The 22,694-nt window shown below is 41.0% G+C and overlaps 1 protein-coding gene across 3 annotated transcripts in view; it reads left to right on the top strand.

Moving 5' to 3' along the window:
* Window positions 1-22,694, top strand: part of st3gal3b (ST3 beta-galactoside alpha-2,3-sialyltransferase 3b) — a 223,481-nt gene that overhangs the window by 82,175 nt on the left and 118,612 nt on the right. For all 3 annotated transcript variants that reach the window (XM_061941399.2, XM_061941391.2, XM_061941383.2), the window contains one exon: window positions 9,175-9,267. In XM_061941399.2, coding sequence (XP_061797383.1) covers window positions 9,175-9,267 — 93 coding nt within the window. The remainder of the gene's footprint in view (window positions 1-9,174; window positions 9,268-22,694) is intronic.

The raw sequence follows: 22,694 nt of genomic DNA, 5'->3' as shown, positions 1-22,694 counted from the left end.
CTATTCAGGTGTACTGGAGAGGAGGCTACGCCGGATAGTCGAACCTCGGATTCAGGAGGAACAGTGTGGTTTTCGTCTTGGTCGTGGAACTGTGGACCAGCTCTATACTCTCGGCAGGGTCCTTGAGGGTGCATGGGAGTTTGCCCAACCAGTCTACATGTGCTTTGTGGACTTGGAGAAGGCATTCGACCGTGTCCCTCGGGAAGTCCTGTGGGGAGTACTCAGAGAGTATGGGGTATCGGACTGTCTGATTGTGGCGGTCCGCTCCCTGTACGATCAGTGTCAGAGCTTGGTCCGCATTGCCGGCAGTAAGTCGGACACGTTTCCAGTGAGGGTTGGACTCCGCAAAAGCTGCCCTTTGTCACCGATTCTGTTCATAACTTTTATGGACAGAATTTCTAGGCGCAGTCAAGGCGTTGAGGGGATCTGGTTTGGTGGCTGCAGGATTAGGTATCTGCTTTTTGCAGATGATGTGGTCCTGATGGCTTCATCTGGCCAGGATCTTCAGCTCTCACTGGATCGGTTCGCAGCTGAGTGTGAAGCGACTGGGATGAGAATCAGCACCTCCAAGTCCGAGTCCATGGTTCTCGCCCGGAAAAGGGTGGAGTGCCATCTCCGGGTTGGGGAGGAGACCCTGCCCCAAGGGGAGGAGTTCAAGTACCTAGGAGTCTTGTTCACGAGTGAGGGAAGAGTGGATCGTGAGATCGACAGGCGGATCGGTGCGGCATCTTCAGTAATGCGGACGCTGTATCGATCCGTTGTGGTGAAGAAGGAGCTGAGCCGGAAGGCAAAGCTCTCAATTTACCGGTCGATCTACGTTCCCATCCTCACCTATGGTCATGAGCTTTGGGTTATGACCGAAAGGACAAGATCACGGGTACAAGCGGCCGAAATGAGTTTCCTTCGCCGGGTGGCGGGGCTCTCCCTTAGAGATAGGGTGAGAAGCTCTGCCATCCAGGGGGAGCTCAAAGTAAAGCCACTGCTCCTCCACATCGAGAGGAGCCAGATGAGGTGGTTCGGGCATCCTGGTCAGGATGCCACCTGAACGCCTCCCTCGGGAGGTGTTTAGGGCACGTCCAACCGGTAGGAGGCCACGGGGAAGACCCAGGACACGTTGGGAAGACTATGTCTCCCGGCTGGCCTGGGAACGCCTCGGGATCCCCCGGGAGGAGCTGTACAAAGTAGCTGGGGAGAGGAAAGTCTGGGCTTCCCTGCTTAGGCTGCTGCCCCCGCCACCCGACCTCGGATAAGCGGAAGAAGATGGATGGATGGATGGATGGATTTAAAAATATACTTATTTTTCATCACTGTACAATAGTTTACTATTGTACTGTAATTTGAAGGTAAGTCACTTTTAGTTATCTTAAACAAACAATAATTAAACAGACTCATTTCTGTAATTTATGTACTGTATTTTCGGACATTGTCTTTTTGTTTATTTCATCAGGTAATCGCAGCATTCTCATAATTGCACTAATTAAAACCTCCATGTCGATTGATCGTGCAGTCTTACCCTAAAAATGAAGGGTTAAGGCGAGCCTGCCTGTCACTACTAATTACATTAGCCCATAACTTGGTGATCAATGCACGTATTTTACTGCTAGATTTATAATTATTTTACTTTATTTACTCCTGAGTAGGACATGCATGATTTATCCAAATCTAATTGACAGGTTTTAATTAGTGCTTTAAAAACCCGCAAGAGTTGTTTTTTTTCTCTTCCCTGCGACGTCACTGACATTTGAGTGACAGCCGTGTTCGCCAATCAGAATTGTTGAGCCTCACATTTTTGTCTCTTGCTTCAAACAGAGAGAAAGATGTCTCGTACATTGCACTCAGCACCTGAGCATGTTTTTTAACAGTAGAATTAACTGCACAGAGTGAACCCTCTTTTCAGTCATTCACAATCTCTGCCTTGGCGGAGACCAGCTTTGTACACAGTACAGAGTAAAGGTGGGAATCTTTGGCCACTTCACGATTCGATTATGATTCAGGAGCTACAATTCTATTAAAAATTGATCATTGATGCATCTTAATTTTATGTACAATTGTGCTCATAAGTTTACATACCCTGGGAGAATTTATGATTTCTTGGCCATTCTACAGAGAATATGATTGATAACACAAAAAACTTTCTTCCACTCATGCTTAATGGTTGTGTGAAGCTATTTATTGGCAAACTGTGTTTACTCTTTTTAAATCAAAATGACAAAAGAAAGTACCCAAATGACCCTGACCAAAAGTTTACATACCCCAGTGACTTTGATCTGATAACATGCACAAAAGTTGACACAAACAGGTTTGAATGGCCAATCCTCACCTGTGACCTGTTTGTTTGTAATTAATGTGTGTATAAAAGGTCAGTGAGTTTCTGGGCTTCTGACAGACCATTGCATCTTTCATCCAGTGCTGCACAGATTATTTCTGGATTCTGAGTCATGGGGAAGGCAAAAATAATTGTCAAAGGATCTGCGAGAAAAGGTAATTGAACTGCATAAAACAGGAAAGGGGTATAAAAAGATATCGAAGGAATTGAGAATGCCAATCAGCAGTGTTCAAACGCTGATTAAGAAGTAACATTATCACCAGACCTATGTAAGCGTCAATATATACCTTGATGTTGCAGAAAAAAGACCATATATTTTTTTAACCGATTTCCGAACTCTAAATGGGTGAATTTTGGCAAATTAAACGCCTTTCTATTATTCGCTCTCGGAGCGATGACGTCACAACTTGACGTCACATCGGGAAGCAATCCGCCATTTTCTCAAACACATTACAAACACCGAGTCAAACAGCTCTGTTATTTTCCGTTTTTTCGACTGTTTGCCGTACCTTGGAGACATCATGCCTTGTCGGTGTGTTGTCGGAGGGTGTAACAACACGAACAGGGACGGATTCAAGTTGCACCAGTGGCCCAAAGATGCGAAAGTGGCAAGAAATTGGACGTTTGTTCCGCACACTTTACCGACGAAAGCTATGCTACGACAGAGATGGCAAGAATGTGTGGATATCCTGCGACACTCAAAGCAGATGCATTTCCAACGATAAAGTCAAAGAAATCTGCTGCCAGACCCCCATTAAATCTGCCGGAGTGTGTGAGCAATTCAGGGACAAAAGACCTCGGTAGCACGGCAAGCAATGGCGGCAGTTTGTTCCCGCAGACGAGCGAGCTAAACCCCCTAAATGTCTTGGCTCACACCGTCCCTTATGCCACCGAAGATGATCAAGAGAAGAATATCGACCCTCGCTTCCCTGGCCTGCTGACATCAACTCCAAAACTGGACAGATCAGCTTTCAGGAAAAGAGAGCGGATGAGGGTATGTCTACAGAATATATTAATTGATGAAAACTGGGCTGTCTGCACTCTCAAAGTGCATGTTGTTGCCAAATGTATTTCATATGCTGTAAACCTAGTTCATAGTTGTTAGTTTCCTTTAATGCCAAACAAACACATACCAATCGTTGGTTAGAAGGCGATCGCCGAATTCGTCCTCGCTTTCTCTCGTGTCGCTGGCTGTCGTGTCGTTTTTGTCGTTTTCGCTTGCATACGGTTCAAACCGATGTGGCTCAATAGCTTCAGTTTCTTCTTCAATTTCGTTTTCGCTACCTGCCTCCACACTACAACCATCCGTTTCAATACATGCGTAATCTGTTGAATCGCTGAAATCCGAGTCTGAATCCGAGCTAATGTCGCTATTCCTTGCTGTTCTATCCGCCATGTTTGTTTGTGTTGGCATCACTGTGTGACGTCACAGGAAAATGGACGGGTGTATATGACGATGGTTAAAATCAGGCACTTTGAAGCTTTTTTTAGGGATATTGCGTGATGGGTAAAATTTTGAAAAAAACTTCGAAAAATAAAATAAGCCACTGGGAACTGATTTGTAATGGTTTTAACCCTTCTGAAATTGTGATAATGTTCCCCTTTAAGAAGTGGAAAATGAGGGATTCAGGTAGACCAGCAAATATTTCAGTCACGACTGCCAAGTAAATTGTTTGAGATGCAAAGAAAAATCTACAAATTACTTCAGCTGAAATACAGGACTCTCTGAAAAATTGTGGACTGGATTGGAACCTTGATTAGCCATTCAAACCTGTTTGTGTCAACCTTTGTGCATGTTATCAGATCAAAGTCACTGGGGTATGTAAACTTTTGATCAGGGTCATTTGGGTACTTTCTTCTGTCATTTTGATTTAAAAAGAGTAAACTCAGTTGTTTGCCAATAAATAGCTTCACACAACCATTAAGCATGAGTGGAAGAAAGGTTTTTGTGTTATCAATCATATTCTCTGAAGAATGGCCAAGAAATCATAAATTCTCCCATGTAAACTTATGAGCACGACTGTATATTGATGCAGGTTTACATTTCTTTTCAGTTCACTAAATAAGTGTTTATCACTTGCAACTTTGAAAAACAGTGCATTTGTAATGAGAAATTCCCATCACATTTATGAAAATAATAAAAATGTGTCCAAAACTGGAACATAAGTGGCCTAAAATAAAGGGCATGGTGGGATCTCTCGGTGAGGTGGCTCGCTGCAGTCGGCCCAAATTTTAGAACTGCCTGCATTACTTTAGTTACAATAAATAAATTGATTATTGACGTTTAATAATCGACTCTACAATCGTCCATGTCCGAATTAGGACGCATCTAAAAATCGATTTCCCACACCTAGTACAGAGAGCTTCGCGACTCGCCTTTAAGAAGTGTTGCAAAGTAACAAAAATTAGGAGGAAAGAAAAAATATAAGGCCAAATGTCCCATTTTGGTAATATTTCAGCTTCAAACAGGATGGGCGATATGATCCAACGAACACGGACAAACAAGCGAGAATGCAGTGATTGCATGATGGCAATAAACAAAAAGACAAGGTCTGACTTCATGTTTCCAACTAGGGAAAAAAAAAATGGCACTTTAAGATGATACAGAAATGAGTCCATTTAATTTTTTTGTTTATTTAGTATAACAGTTATTTACCTTCCAATTACAGTACAATGCTAACAATTCTACAGTAATGAGAAATATGTTTATATCCTTTTTAAATGGTTACTTGCATTATCATTACATTATAATCCGTATAGTTTTTTTATAAATTTCTTCAGTTTAAGTGCATGATGTAGACAACACCTGGCCAAATTAAGGCCCGGGGGCCACACGCGTCCAGTTAAGCTTTTCACTCTGGCCCGCCGGACATTCCCCCAAAATGTTTTTAGATCTTCAAGATGGAAACCGTAGCTGCCATTATGATGTGCAGTGATGTAGAGATGTCCGACAATATCGGTTTGCCGATATTATCGCCCGATAAATGCTTTAAAATGTAATATCGGAAATTATCGGTATCGGTTATAACCTCCCGAAAATCTCCCGGGGCAACCATTCTCCTGAATTTCTCCCGATTTCCACCCGGACAACATTTTTGGGGGCGTGCCTTAAAGGCACTGCCTTTAGCGTCCTCTACAACCTGTCGTCACGTCCACTTTACCTCCATACAAACAGTCACATAATATATGCAGCTTTTACACACACACAAGTGAATGCAAAGCATACTTGATCAACAGCCATACAGGTCACACTGAGGGTGGCCGTATAAACAACTTTAACACTGTTAACAAATATGCGCCACACTGTGAACCCAAACCAAACAAGAATGACAAACACATTTCGGGAGAACATCCACACCGTAACACAACAGAACAAATACCCAGAACCCCTTGCAGCACTAACTCTTCCGGGACGCTACAATACCCCCCCCCAAAGTTTCAATAATAATAAATTGTTCTCTTATTTTGAAAAACCTTGTTTTTGATTGATTGATTGATTGAAACTTGTATTAGTAGATTGTACAGTACATATTCCGTACAATTGACCACTAAATGGTAACACCCCAATAAGTTTTTCAACTTGTTTAAGTCGGGGTCCACGTTAATCAATTCATGGTAAAGTTACATTGTTTATTGCATCCAGCGGGAAATCACAACAAAATTAGGCATAATAATGTGTTAATTCCGCGACTGTATATATCGGTATCGGTTGATATCGGAATCGGTAATTAAGAGTTGGACAATATCGGATATCGGCAAAAAAGCCATTATCGGACATCTCCACAGTGATGTGATAAGTCTTGAACTATACAAAGTATTTCAATGGTTGGAATTTGCGCTTTTTCATGATATACTAGTTACTATGGTCATCTAATTAGTTACTATGGTAATCTAATTCTACAGAATGGACATACCAGAACACCACACCTTACTGGACAGAAGCATCACCAAATCATACAAAAAAGCGCAACCCAATACCTTACAGAACATCCACCTGGAAAATAAAAGGATCGCGGCTGAACTGGACATTGAGGACAGGGTGGACGCCACAGCCAACAAGGAAGCCTTCATCACATTGAAGGATCACAAACCCAACTTCGCAAATAACCCAACATGCCGACTAATAAACCCAACTAAATCTGAAATAGGAAAAATCAGCAAAATAATCCTGGACAGAGTCAACACAAAAATCAAGGACAAAACACCACTCAACCAATGGAGAAATACAGCAGCAGTAATCAAATGGTTCAACAACATCCAAGACAAACAACAGCACAACTTTATCTCCTTTGATATCGAGGAATTTTACCCTTCCATCACGCAAGACCTACTGACTCAAGCACTAGACTTCGCCTCAGACTACGACTCAATCACAGGCAACGAAAGAAACATCATCATCCACGCAAAAAACTCCATTCTCATCCACAACAGTACACCATGGCAAAAAAAGAACAATGCAACATTTGACGTCACTATGGGAAGTTTTGACGGAGCAGAAACGTGTGAACTCGTTGGGAGTTTCCTCCTCTCCCAGCTCGCTAGCCTCAATCTGAACCTTGGTATTTACCGTGATGACGGACTGGCAGTGTGTCGCGCCTCGCCAAGGAGCAGCGAGAATACCAAGAAGCGCATATGCCAAATTTTCAAAGAGAACGGCCTACGGATCACGATTGAAGCCAACAAGCAAACCGTCAACTTTCTTGACGTCACTTTCAACCTGAGAAATAACAGCTACCAACCATTCACGAAACCCAACACAACACTCCAATACGTGCACCATGACAGCAACCATCCACCCACCACCACGAAAAGAATACCTACCGGAATCAATAAAAGGCTATCGATGCTGTCATCTAGCAAAGCTGAATTTGACCAAGCAACCCCCCCGTACCAAAAAGCCCTTGATGAAAGCGGATACAATTTCACCCTCACCTATGAACCCACGCCAGGAAACCAGCCAAAAAAGAACAGAAAACGAAACGGCATCATCTGGTACAACCCCCCATACAGCAAAAACGTCTCAACGAACATTGGACACAAATTCCTCAACCTGATTGACAAACACTTTCCCAAAGACAACAACCTAAGAAAAGTATTCAACAAGAACAACATCAAATTGAGCTACAGCTGCATGAACAATATACGACAAATCATCTCAAACCACAACAAAACAATTGCAAACGAGCCGTCGACCCCCAGTCAGAACGACTCCAAAACCAACAAAGCATGTAACTGTCGAAAGAAACCTGATTGCCCCCTCAATGGGGGATGCTTACAAACATCAGTATGTAGGATTAACCGAGGGTGAATTCAAAACCAGATGGAACAACCACAAGGCATCTTTCAGGAACAAAAACCTGCGAAATACCACAGAACTCAGCAAACACATTTGGGACCTCAAAGACAATAATGTTGAATATTCAATAACATGGCAAATTCTTGCATCCAGCACACCTTACAATAGTGGTAATAAAAGATTCAACCTATGCTTGAAAGAGAAACTGTTTATTATCTACCGTCCAGACCTGTCATCCCTCAACAAGCGCAGCGAAATTGTAACAACATGCCGCCATAGACGGAAACACCTCCTAGGTAACACATGAACCAATCACCACGCCCCTAGGCCAGCCTGTACTCACCCACTCTGTGCCCTATATAAACCATGGTATGCGAATGCTCCCATTAAAATCTCCTGACGATTGAGGGTACCCCCCTCATGAAACAGGCCTGTAGAGATGAAATAGTCTTGTGATTTTTTTTTTCCCCCACACATACATATATTGGGCTCTACTACGGTATCGAGCACTATTTTTTGGATAACCTTATTAAGACATATATATATATATATATATGAAATACTTGACTTGGTGAATTCTAGCTGTAAATATACTCCTCCCCTCTTAACCATGCCCCCAACCACCTCCCCACCTCCCGAAATCGGAGGTCTCAAGGTTGGCAAGTATTCATTATCATTACATTATAACCACTATAGTTGTTTTCAATTTCTTCAGTTTAAGAGCATGACATAGATAAAAGCTATGAGTTCGTCTGCATAAAGTCAAATATTTTTAAAGTAAACTATTGCATATAGTTCTACTGTGTGGCACCTTGAGACAAGAATATGTTGACAGTCTAAAAGTGACATGTCTTCCTTTACCTGTTATTTTCACAGTTTTATGCATTTTTATGTGTAAAATGTGTTGCCACCCACACAGTGTGTGTCTGTGGCATCCGATTTCAGTGTAATTTTGTCTAATTTGCGATGAGCACACAGGCAATAATCGCACGCCGCTATCATCACCACGGCTTTTCAGGCCACGTCTGTTCACGCGTTCCACCCAGTGAGTGAAAACACTTTGTCAGCACTTACTATCAGGTGTTATCACATTGCCTCATTGTGCTTTGCGCGGCTTCTTCCAACGCTGCTCCAATAACAACATTCAGTCCGGTGGCCCCAGAGATTATAGCAACCAATTTGTTCAGATGCTTGAAATCTTAGCACCTTCTGTAGACTTAAAGCAAACCAGCCTTGGTCAAACTGCTACTTCCGCCAACTGTGGCATGTCGGACCTCCCTCTCTGCCCCCCGTTTATTTGAACTGAATCACGTGATTTACCATTCTGCTGCTAATCTGGCAGTTCTAGCTTCAGCCCTGCCGTTGTGATTATTTGTGCAAGGCGTCCTCTGCTTTGTTCTGCCACACTCAGGTGATATGCCGAGCTCTTGGTGGATTCTTCCAATCTCCTTGGCGATTGTTTGACAAGCTTGGTTTTGAGTGTTGTTAATGTTGATAATGGATGATCACTGTGTGTTTGATTAATCCGTGCTTCTGCTTGTTTTATGTGCAGGCCACCAGAGTTGGCATACAAGTACGGCAATCTCAGTGAAGGAGTATGCAAGCCAGGATATGCAGCAGCAAAGATGACCACCATCTATCCAAAGTGAGAATGATTGCCTTTTTCATTCCAGCACATCTTTTTCATATACCGTATTTTCTGGACCATAGGGCGCACCGGATTATAAGGCGCATTGCCGATGAGCGGGTCTATTCAGGTCTTTTGTTTAAAGGGGAACATTATCACAATTTCAGAATGGTTAAAACCATTAAAAATCAGTTCCCAGTGGCTTATTATATTTTTCGAAGTTTTTTTCAAAATTTTACCCATCACGCAATATCCCTAAAAAAAAAAGCTTCAAAGTGCCTGATTTTAACCATCGTTATAAACACCCGTCCATTTTCCTGTGACGTCACATAGTGAAGCCAACACAAACAAACATGGCGGAAAGAACAGTAAGCTATAGCGACATTAGCTCGGATTCAGACTCTGATTTCAGCGGCTTAAGCGATTCAACAGATTACGCATGTATTGAAACGGATGGTTGTAGTGTGGAGGCAGGTAGCGAAAACGAAATTGAAGAAGAAACTGAAGCTATTGAGCCATATCGGTTTGAACCGTATGCAAGCGAAACCGACAAACGACACGACAGCCAGCGACACGAGAGAAAGCGAGGACGAATTCGGCGATCGCCTTCTAACCAACGATTGGTATGTGTTTGTTTGGCATTAAAGGAAACTAACAACGATGAACTAGGTTTACAGCATATGAAATACATTTGGCAACAACATGCCCTTTGAGAGTGCAGACATCCCAGTTTTCATCAATTAATATATTCTGTAGACATACCCTCATCCGCGCTCTTTTCCTGAAAGCTGATCTGTCCAGTTTTGAAGTTGATGTCAGCAGGCCAGGGAAGCTAGGGTCGATAGGGGGTTTAGCTCGCTCGTCTGCGGGAACAAACTGCCGCCATTGCTTGCCGTGCTACCGAGGTCCTTTGTCCCTGAATTGCTCACACACTCCGGCAGATTCAATGGGGGTCTGGCGGCAGATTTCTTTGACTTTATCGTTGGAAATGCATCTGCTTTGAGTGTCGCAGGATATCCACACATTCTTGCCATCTCTGTCGTAGCATAGCTTTCGTCGGTAAAGTGTGCGGAACAAACGTCCAATTTCTTGCCACTTTCGCATCTTTGGGCCACTGGTGCAACTTGAATCCGTCCCTGTTCGTGTTGTTACACCCTCCGACAACACACCGACGAGGCATGATTTCTCCAAGGTACGGAAAACAGTCGAAAAAACGGAAAATAACAGAGCTGATTTGACTCGGTGTTTGAGAAAATGGCGGATTGCTTCCCGATGTGACGTCATCGCTCCAAGAGCGAATAATAGAAAGGCGTTTAATTCGCCAAAATTCACCCATTTAGAGTTCGGAAATCGGTTAAAAAAATATATGGTCTTTTTTCTGCAACATCAAGGTATATATTGACGCTTACATAGGTCTGGTGATAATGTTCCCCTTTAATACAAAAGGTGCACCGGGTTATAGGAAGCATTAAAGGAGTCATGTTATTTTTTTTTTTCTAAAAGTAAAACACTTCCTTGTGGTCTACATAACATGTAATGGTGGTTCTTTGGTCAAAATGTTGCAAAGATGATGTTTTACAGATCATCTTCAAGCCGCTTTCTGACCGTTTTGTGGGCGGTCTTATTTACGTGACTCACCTTCGGCAGAGTCTTCTCCCCGTCAATAATGAATAATGTAAACTCACTACACCGGTATGTTTTAGCGCTTCCATGGCGAGTTTACTGACAGATATAAGTAAGAACTTTACACTACCTTATATTAGAAATGGCAACAGCAGAGGATGTATGTTCCATAATAAGAAGATGGAGAAAAAGGTTATAGACTACGGTGTCGGCACGGACTACAAAGGCAGACTCACGCAATTTTTCAGGTTTCATGCAGATCCCAAATACAGATCAGCAGGTACCAGAAGGTAAGAAAAGTTGCTTTTGCATAGTATTGCGAAACAAAACGCCAGATAATGTCTACCTTATACACACACCATAATAATACTCCTATGTTGAAGCACAGTACAATCCATCAAGCGGTGCGGCTTCATAGCTTACCAAAGTCCTACTAAAACATTTTGATAGATTTTTGATTGCCGTGTGTAATGTTCTATATTTTCAATGGAACATATAAAATGGTGGTTTATTTGAGTCATATTGCCATCATATTGCAGTCTACACGTATCTTTTATGTTTGACTGCCATCTACTGGTCACACTTATCATTACATCATGTACCAAATAAAATTGCTTCGAGGTCGGTAAGCAAAACCAGAATTATTCCGTACATTAGGCGCACCGGGTTATAAGGCGCAGTGTCCAGTTTTGAGAAAATGAAAGGATTTTTAGTGCACCTTATAGTCCGGAAATTACGTCACTCTTTTATCCAAACCAATTGAAGAAACTGATACTTTCCAGAGAAGTCTGGGTTTTTTTTGTTTTTTTTGACATTTCCGAGCTCTGCAAATAGACATTTTTAATTGCATGTCATGAGGGGGTTAAAAGATACCAAAACGGGTGACGTCACCTCTGTGGCCAAGTGTGCCCGGAGGGTTCCGTGATAGAAACCCCCACATTCCTGTGCAATCTTCCCCAGTTTCAGTCATATTTCTATCATCTCGTTCCCAACCACAAACACTTGAATGTTGTCCTCATACTCCCCCTTTGACACAAAAGGACCTTTGTGATCGGAATACAAGGTCCCCCATCTTTCTCATATCGAATTCTGGATCTTCACAGACTTTCTCTATGAACTACACCAACCAACGTCTTGTCTGCCGTACCATGACTCATCACCCGCTTCCTTGTAACCAGCCCACACAGGCAACACTCAACTACCCTCTCTGATGTCGTTAGCTCTTTTGATTTCCGGGCGTCCTCGTATTTGGCGCCCATAGCGGTGGATCTATAGGACATTGTTTTGTTAGGATTCCTGTCGTGAGGCTAATAAATGGGACATTTTCTGGCCTGTGGGATTTCACTGCAATGCATGGCCAATGTACTTTGATATGAAAATGTCTTATCATGCTTATTGGGACCAAAATTAGCAGTTCTATTTGTTGAATGTGCTCAAAAAGTACTTTAAAAAATACCATATATTGACACAATATACTTACATTGGCAGAAAAAAATACTAAATATTGTTTGGGCCTATTTATAGATACATTAATTCGTATTTTAAGTGTTTAAATATGTTTATTCTTTCCGTTTTAATTTGTAAACATTTTAGTGTTTTGCATTCGAGTTTTGGGTGCGTCATTTTTGGCTTATTTACATCACACAAGTTCACTTTCTGTTGTTAGTCCTTCAAAAAATTGAATTATGGAATGGATTAAGCAAAGCAATCAAACAATGTACTAATATGATCCACTTCAAGAAACTCTTCAAACTTAAAGTGTTTACAAAGTACAAAGAAGAAGAACCATGATAAACATTCTGAATTTATTTAATTTATCCATTCTTTCATTCTTTCACTCTCGAAATAATCTTACTTATCTCATCATATGAAATGTAACTTACTTCAATTATTATTTATTTATTTATTTTCATTGTGATTACTTATGGAGTATATTGTGAATAAATTAAGAACAGGAAGTGAACAAAAGTTTTAGCAACTGTTATATAAAAGAAAAGGGGTAGGATTAAATAAGCTCTGCTTCTTCCTACTCCTTTTCGAACATGTTGAAAAGAGAAACTGGAGATTGTGATGTATCATGTTGTATGCTTGCATGTTCGAAATAAACTCAAACTCAACTTAACTCAAATATCGAGCAGTCACTCTAAGATAGCACCATCTGTATGTTCAATGTACACAATTGAATAGTTGTTCTCAGACAGCAAAGTGTCCATACAAGTTTATATTGCGGTTTGTCGCTTCTTAATGGGCAAAGTTAATCAGGGCTGTGTTTTTCAACCTTTTTTGAGCCAAGGCACATTTTTTGCGGTTAAAAAATCCGGAGGTACAACACCAGCAGAAATGTATTAAAAATAAAAATAAATTGACAGTAAAAGGTCGTTGTCACAACTGTTGGATATGGCTTTAAACCATAACCAAGCATGCATCAATATAGCTCTAGTCTCAAAGTAGGTGTACTGTCACCACCTGTCACATCACGCCCTGACTTATTTGGAGTTATTTGCTGTTTTTCTGTGTGTAGTGTTTTAGTCCTATTTTGGTGGCTTTGTCTCTTTTTTTTGGTATTTTCCTGTAGCAGTTTCATGTCTTCCTTTGAGCGATATTTCCCGCATCTACTTTTTTAGCAATCAAGAATATTTCAGTTGTTTTTATCATCCTTTGTGGGGACATTGTTGATTGTCATGTCATGTTCGGATGTACATTGTCTTTGCACCACAGTAAGTCTTTGCTGTCGTCCAGCATTCTGTTTTTGTTTACTTTGTAGCCAGGTCATTTTTAGTTTTGCTCTGCATAGCCTTCCCTAAGCTTTAATGTCTTTTCTTAGGGGCACTCACCTTTTGTTTATTTTTGGTTTAAGCATTTGACACCTTTTTTTTTTTTTACCTACACACTGCCACTCGCTGTTTCCGACATCTATAAAGCAATTAGCTCATACTTGCCAACCCTCCCGGATTTTCCGGGAGACTCCCGAAATTCAGCGCCTCTCCCGAAAACTTCCCGGGACAAATTATCTCCCGAAAATCTCCCGAAATTCAGGCGGACTCAGGTCCATGCGGAACTGAGTCCGCTTTCCCACAATATAAACGGCGTGCCTGCCCAATCACGTTATAACTGTAGAATGATGGAGGGCGAGTTTTTGGTTTCTTATGTGGGTTTATTGTTAGGCAGGTTCATTAACGTCCTCCCAACGCGGTAACAACACACAACAGCAGCAGTCACGTTTTCGTCTACCGTAAAGCAGTTCGTCTGCCGTAAACAGCAATGTTGTGACACTCTTAAACAGGACAATACTGCCATCTAGTGCATTTGATGAAAGCACTTTTGTGCGTGCCACACAGCAATGCATCATCAGAGAGGGTGTTCAGCATGGTTAGAAAAATAGTGACAGAGAATAGAACAAGGATGGACAATTCAACCCTTAACTTAAGTATATGTGTAAATAAATGAACACTGAAATTCAAGTATTTCTTTTATTTATATATATATATATATATATATATATATATATATATATATATAATAAAATAAATATATATATTTATTTTATTATATATATATATATATCTTAATAAGGTTATCCAAAAAATAGTGCTCGATACCATAGTAGAGCGCAATATATGTATGGTTGGTTCTCCTGATGATTGAGGGAACCCCTCATGAAACAGGCCTGTAGAGATGAAGTAGTCTTGTGATTTTTTTTCCCACACATACATATATATATATATATATATATATATATATATATATATATATATATATATATATATATATATATATGAAATACTTGACTTGGTGAATTCTAGTTGTAAATATACTCTTCCCCTCTTAACCACGCCCCCCCATATCCATAGGGTCTTAAAAACTCTTAAATCCAACAATTTGATATTAAGGCCTTAAAATGTCTACATTTTATCTAAAATCTTCTAAAAGCTCTTAAATACTATTTTGAAATGTCTTAAAAATGTATTAACATTACTTTTAATTAAAACACGCATAAACAAGTATTTCTTTTAAAGATTTAGATTTTTGAGGACGCTATAATGTAACTACGAAACATAACTAAAGTAGGCTACCTGTGCTGCCCGGCAATAATGTATTGCGCACCACTCGCAAGTGTGGATCTGAGGCTATGTATGAACGCTGGGGCACTTGAATCTTGTGTCACCAGGCAGAATTTATTATGCTACATCCCCTGGAAGTGCACGAGATCTGTACGTACACACGCATTGTTGTTAACAGTCTGAAGTCGGATGGAAGGATCCCCTAGTTCGTATTTTGTCCGGTAACACACCTCGCCACTTAAAAGGATGCACACAAAATATAGGAAAGATGACGTGTCTAGGAGGAAAACAGTCCAAATTTAGTCCAAGACTGGCCCGCAATGCCCTCCATCTTCAATACGCCCATACTTGCCAACCTTGAGACCTCCGATTTCGCGAGGTGGGCGGCGGGGGGCGTGGTTAAGAGGGGAGGAGTATATTTACATCTAGGATTCACCAAGTCAAGAATTTCATATATATATATATATATATATATATATATATATATATATATAAAATAAATACTTGAATTTCAGTGTTCACACATAACACTCATCTACTCATTGTTGAGTTAAGGGTTGAATTGTCCATCCTTGTTCTATTTGTCACTATTTTTCTAACCATGCTGAACGCCCTCACTGATGCATAGCTGTGTGGCACGCACAAAGTGCTTTCATCAAATGCACTAGATGGCAGTATTGTCCTGTTTAAGAGTGTCACAACATTGCTGTTTACGGCAGACGAACTGCTTTACGGTAGACGAAAACGTGACTGCTGTTGTTGTGTGTTGTTGCCGCGCTGGGAGGACGTTAATGAAACTGCCTAACAATAAAACCCACATAAGAAACCAAGAACTCACCCTCGATCATTCTACAGTTATAATGATTGGGCAGGTACGCTGTTTATATTGTGTGCCTGATTTTCGGGAGACAATTTGTCCCGGCAGGTTTTCGGGAGAAGCGCTGAATTTCGGGAGTCTCCCGGAAAATCCGGGAGGGTTGGCAAGTATGAATACGCCGGACCAGTATTTATTTGAGTTTTGGCTTTTTTTTTTATTCAGACTTTTATTAGTAGATTGCACAGTGAAGTACATATTCCGTACAATTGACCACTAAATGGTAACACCCCAATAAGTTTTTCAACTTGTTTAAGTCGGGGTCCACCTCCTGTTTTTTTTTTTTTTTAGACGTACAGCGTCTCTATCTGTTTTTCTCTTTTGGGTTTTTTAGCAGGATGTGCTGTAAAGGCAAGTGCAGGTAGTGCCATCTTTCCACGTGGGTGTTCGGCAGCAATGCTTTAATGCAAACAAGTTGGCACCGTGCACGCGCTTCACTATATATCGCATCAGCCAATAAGGAGGCTCCTTCGTAGGCTCTGCTCGCCCCTCCTTTCTCTAAATCCTGAGATTGGAGGCGGAGGGGACGGCGTGGCAAGGTTAGGAGAGTGGCCGTGCCAGCAACCTGGTTCGATTCCCACCTTCTACCAACCTCGTCATGTCCGTTGTGTCCTTGAGCAAGACACTTCACCCTTGCTCCTGATGGGTCGTGGTTAGGGCCTTGCATGGCAGCTCCCGCCATCAGTGTGTGAATGTGTGTGTGAATGGGTGAATGTGGAAATAGTGTCAAAGCGCATTGAGTACCTTGAAGGTAGAAACGTGCTATACAAGTATAGCCCATAACCTATCAACCGCCAAGAAGACAAATGCTGCACGCAGACATACGATTTTTTTCAGAAATGGTTACTGTTACAATGTACTATATGATGCTAATGCAGGCCTTCAATTTTAACTTTTTAAGGTCAAGGCAAGTGTTGCCTTAAAGGAGGGCTCATATTTTAGGGCACCAAGGCAAGTTACATTTTGATAGAGGGAGGTATTTAAATTTTTTTTTATTTATTTAAGTTACTGTATTTTTCGCAGTTTTTTTTCATAGTTTGGCCGGGGGTGCGACTTATACTCAGGAGCGACATATGTGTGAAATTATTAACACATTACCGTAAAATATCAAATAATATTATTTAGCTCATTCACGTAAGAGACTAGACCAGGGGTCGGCAACCCGCGGCTCTTTGATCACTCTGATGCAGCTCAGCTGCATACTTATCGCCCCTCCTGATTTTCCTGGGAGACTTCCGGATTTCAGTGCCTCTCCCAGAAATATCCCGGGGCAAATACTCTCAGATTTTCACCCTAACAATTATAATAAGGGCGTGCCGTGATGGTACAGCATTTAACTCCCTCTACAACCTGTACTAACAGCGTGCCAGCCCAGCCACATGTTGTATGCAACTGCTGCTTGCACACATAGGTGACAGCAAGGCATACTTGGTCAACAGCCACACAGGTCACACTGACGGTGGCCGTATAAAACAACTTTAACACTCTTACTAATATGCACCACACTGTGAACCAAAACCAAACAAGATTGACAAACACATTTCGGGAGAACATCCGCACCTAACACAACATAAACACAACAGAACAAATACCCAGAATCCCATGCAGCCCTAACTCTTCCGGGCTACATTATACACCCCCGCTACCACCAAACCCCGCCCACCTCAATCTTGCTCCCCCCCAACCAGGTGTGTATAATGTAGCCCGGAAGAGTTAGGGCTGCAAAGGATTCTGGGTATTTGTTCTGTTGTGTTAAAGTGCGGATGTTCTCCCGAAATGTGTTTGACATTCTTGTTTGGTGTGGGTTCACAGTGTGGCGCATTATTAGTAAGACTGTTTTTTATACGGCCACCGTCAGTGTGTTATGTTGTGTGTGGCTGTTAAATCACCAAAATGATTCCCGGGCGCGGCCACCGCTGCTGCCCACTGCTCCCCTCACCTCCCAGGGGGTGATCAAGGGTGATGGGTCAAATGCAGAGAATAATCTCGCCACACCTAGTGTGTGTGTGACAATCATTGGTACTTTAACTTTAACTTTTAACCAAGTATGCCTTGCTGTCACTTGTGTGAGTTAGCAGAAGCCTCACACATCCTGTGGCTGGGCCGGCCCGCTGTTTGTACAGGTTGTAGAGGGCGTTAGATGCCGTGCCATCACGGCATGCTCCAAAGAATAGTTGCCCTGAAATTATTCGTAGTCTCCCGGAAAAATCGGGAGGGTTGGCAAGTATGACGCTGTCAAGCGCCATTCATATAAAACTCGAGGGCTGCAGTAACATTAAATTTTCATATTAAGGTGCGTACTGCGTGTCTGAGACCCCCGGTTTATACATAGCACAAAGCAAAAAAAAAAAACTTTATGTAGTGTTATGTCATTTTAAATTTCAACAGAGTTTTGTGGCTCCCATTGTCTTCTTTAATTTGTGAAACTGGTCAAAATGGCTCTTTGACTGGTAAAGGTTGCCGACCCCTGGACTAGACGTATAAGATTTCATGGGATTTAGTGATTAGGAGTGACAGATTGTTTGGTAAACGTATAGCATGTTCTATATGTTATAGTTATTTGAATGACTCTTACCATAATATGTTACGTTAACATACCAGGCACGTTCTCAGTTGGTTATTTATGCCTCATATAACGTACACTTATTCAGCCTGTTGTTCACTATTCTTTATTTATTTTAAATTGCCTTTCAAATGTCTATTCTTGGTGTTGGGTTTTATCAAATACATTTCCCCAAAAAATGCGATTTATACTCCAGTGCGACTTAAATGTTTTTAACTTCTTTATTATACATTTTCGGCAGGTGCGACTTATACTCCGAAAAATACGGTAGTACATTTATATGTACATGTAGATGCTGTATCGGGACAGATCCATTAAGACAGCGTTTCTCAAAGTGTGGGGCGCGCCCCACTGGTGGGGAATAGAGACATGACAGGTGGGGCGCGAGGAACGGGAGGAAATTTCACTTAAAATTTAAAAAAAAAAAATTATATTCTTAGATTTTTATTTTTTTTTACTATGCTTTCATTTTCTATACACACTGTAAATCACTTTGTGATTCAGTCAGTGAAATCCGCTATATAAATAAATGTAAATTACTTAGTTTTCCTGTAAGCTTTAAATTTCTAGGTAGGAGCGAACGTTTGACAGACATAGCAGCAGTAACTAATGGGGGCGGGGCTAAGCGGAACAAGCGCAGCAAAATTAAAAGCTGTCCCACTGTCAAACGACACAATTGCGAGACGTATATGCGACATTGCAAGTGATCTTGAGTAGACAAATGAAAAGAAAGTCATTTTGCTTTACAAGTGGACGAAGCTACTGATAGCAATAAAGACTGCCTGTTCATCGCATACGTCCGCTTTGTGAATGGCGAGTCACTGCGAGGATTTGCTGTTTTGCAAATACATGAAAAATAGAGCCACTGCTGATGAGCTGTTCAAGATAATGGACAGTTTCCTCAAATAACACGACCTTAAATGGGAAAACTGTGTGGGCTTTTGCTGCGATGGCGCATAGACCATGGCAGGGTGAAGAAACGGGCTGCAGGCTCTAATAAAGAGGGTTGGACACACTGTGTCATTCACCGGGAAGCACTCGCGTCAAAGCAGCTCAGCCCCGAACTCAATGAGGTTTTAACAGATGTTGTGAGCGCGGTAAATTTGATCAAAACACGACCACTGAAAGTGCGACTGTTCTCTGCACTGTGTGAGGAAATGGGAGCTGATCATACAGCCGTACTGTTTCACAGTGAAGCAAGGTGGCTCTCCCGGGGCAAAGTGCTGTCACTTGCCCTGTCTTGCCAAATGCATAGCTCCTCCTTTTTTGCAAAGTGGCACTTTTATTTGATTTATTATTGAACTTGATGCAAGTTATTTGATTTATTATTGAACTTGATGCAAGTTATAACACTTTTATTTGATTTATTATTGAACTTGATGCAAGTTATAACACTTTTATTTGATTTATTATTGAACTTGATGCAAGTTATTTGATTTATTATTGAACTTGATGCAAGTTATAACACTTTTATTTGATTTATTATTGAACTTGATGCAAGTTATTTTATTTATTATTGAACTTGATGCAAGTTATACCACAGCTGCACAGTTATTTTATTTATTGAACTTGATGCAAGTTATACCACAGCTGCACAGTTATTTTATTTATTATTGAACTTGATGCAAGTTATACCACAACTGCACAGTTATTTTATTTATTATTGAACTTGATGTTATTTTATGTTATTGAGTTTGAATGTATACAACTTGATGTTACTTGATGTTCAATAAATTTGAAAATGTTAAGCTTGGCATTAGCGTTCTGTTAGGCCGATGGGGGCAGGTGGGGCTTGAAAACTCCCTCTTGTCCAAAGTGGGGGATGACAAAAAAAGTTTGAGAACCACTGCATTAAGAGTCTGAGCAGAAATACGTCATATAGGAACTAACTATACACAACAAAACATTAACAAAATGATGTGTCACATGAATGGTTTTGGAAGTAACACCTTTGTGACATTAAAAAAAACACAAGTAATGTATAAAAACCTTGCGTTTACTTTTTGATATTAAAATGAAACAAAGCAGTTCTGCTAATGAAGATGAAGTCTAATAAACAAGCTTTATTCTTCTTTACTACAACAGTTTGGCCAACAAAAATAAAGAGTGACACCTCTCACATAGAATACACAATCTTTACAACCTTTGTTCAGTTCGATGAGATGACAACACATTTTAGCTAGTGTTTATTTGAACACTGATACAGTTTGCAGTTAAAGGAGTGAACATCTCAGTCAACAAAGTAAAGACTTAATAAACAAGTTGTGACAATGTTCACGACACATCACCTGCTTCATGTTTCCTCACCTCAATAACTCTGTCACGGCAGCTGATGGACGCTGTGTTGAGAAAATGAAAGCAACATCAGATAGTTTTCTCATTTGCTGTATACTTTGGGCACAAGTGTCTCTAATATTGTCCACACCTGTCTCCATCTAAACACAGCAGTGCACTCTTAAACACACGGCGGGAAGCGAGGGAAAAGGACGTTAAACCAACTGCTTGGTTCCGTTTACTCCGAGGGGAAATCTCCGTAGCAAAGTCCGTGTAGTTTGTCTGCCATCATTATCAAGTCAAACACCGCTAGTGCGCATGCGCCTGACTTTGTGGTGCCTAAAAAACATTAATAAATGACGGGGTTTCAGTAATTACAAATTTAGTCGTATTACTAACCGTCTGGGAATTTTATCGCGAATTATCATTATATCGTTTACTGTTACATCCCTAGTCCATTAACGAGTAAAAACTCAAGGGCGGTCACGGCACGTTCTTCCCACGGATCTTGGTAAATTTTTAGGGCGTTACGCCAAATGACGAGGGCGGTCGTTTCCGTGGTTAAATTCGAGCCCTGCCAGTGTGATTTTATATTTTTTAGGTAAAGAATATAACTCCAGCATACCCATGTCCTCCTTGCTAATGATTTCTTTTCTAACCAGCTGACAAGTCGCGTCAACATTTTGTACGACACACAATCCCAGAGGGGAGCCCACTGATTACTACATTGTTCAACCCAGTTAGTCCATACTGGTCAATAAGCACAGTTTGTCCAATCCCACACGTGTTGAATTGACGCAATTGTGCACATTTTAGAGATTGCTTGAAAGGTAAAATGGACCCTAAAATCAAAACATTCTGACAGTGGGGATTTAATGTGAGGAGAAAATTAGAGATGTCCGATAATGGCTTTTTTGCTTTATTCCGATATTGTCCAACTCTTAATTACCGATACCGATATATACAGTCGTGGGTAGCGGGGGGTGTATATTGTAGTGTCCCGGAAGAGTTAGTGTTGCAAGGGGTTCTGGGTAGTTGTTCTGTTGTGTTTATGTTGTGTTACGGTGCGGATGTTCTCCCGAAATGTGTTTGTCATTCTTGTTTGGTGTGGGTTCACAGTGTGGCGCATATTTGTAGCAGTGTTAAAGTTGTTTATACGGCCACCCACAGTGTGACCTGTATGGCTGTTGACCAAATATGCCTTGCATTCACTTGTGTGTGTGTGAAAAGCCGTAGATATTATGTGATTGGGACGGCACACAAAGATAGTCCCTTTAAGGTTTATTGGCGCTCTGTACTTCTCCCTACGTCCGTGTACACAGCAGCGTTTTAGGAAGTCATACATTTTACTTTTTTGATACCGATAGTTTCCGATATTACATTTTAAAGCATTTATCGGCCGGTAACATGGGCAGCCTGATATTGTCGGACATCTCTAGAGAAAATAGATCAAGCTAAATGTTTGAGTTAATGTTAATGGGATGCTTGTGGAGAACCAATATGGATTCCGAGCAAATATCTCAACATCAATAGCATTAATCAAAATAACAGAGGAAATGACCAATGCAATAGATGGTAAAGAATGTGCGGCCGCAGTATTCATGGACTTAACAAAAGCATTTGACACAATTAATCATGATATTTTCATACCTGCCAACTTTTGAAATCAGAAAAACCTAGTGTCCAGGGGCCGCAGGCCCCGGTAGGTCCAGGACAAAGTCCTGGTGGGGGGTTCAGGCCGACGCAAAATGATTATTAGCATTCAGACAGGTTAAAATGTTGCTAAAACCATCACTTTTCTATCAGTCACAGTGACTTTTCAAAACAAAAATATTACAGCAAAAATCATATGGGTTGATTGACATGTTTATTCTGTAAGCTAACTTCAATAGTTTGAAATTATTTTGACAGTTAATGCCAGTTATCCTGTCAACCTTTCACAAGACTTCAATTTGTTAATTGAAAGTATAAACAGTATAAACACTTTTTACAGTAAACAAATGGTAAAACAGTACTAAACAATTCAATTAAAAAAAAAATTGGTGTCATT

This window comes from Nerophis lumbriciformis, linkage group LG03 (assembly GCF_033978685.3).
Source record: "Nerophis lumbriciformis linkage group LG03, RoL_Nlum_v2.1, whole genome shotgun sequence".
NCBI lineage: Eukaryota > Metazoa > Chordata > Actinopteri > Syngnathiformes > Syngnathidae > Nerophis > Nerophis lumbriciformis.
The sequence above is the reverse complement of the archived record's forward strand: the minus strand, read 5'-3'. Positions and strand labels throughout refer to the sequence as shown.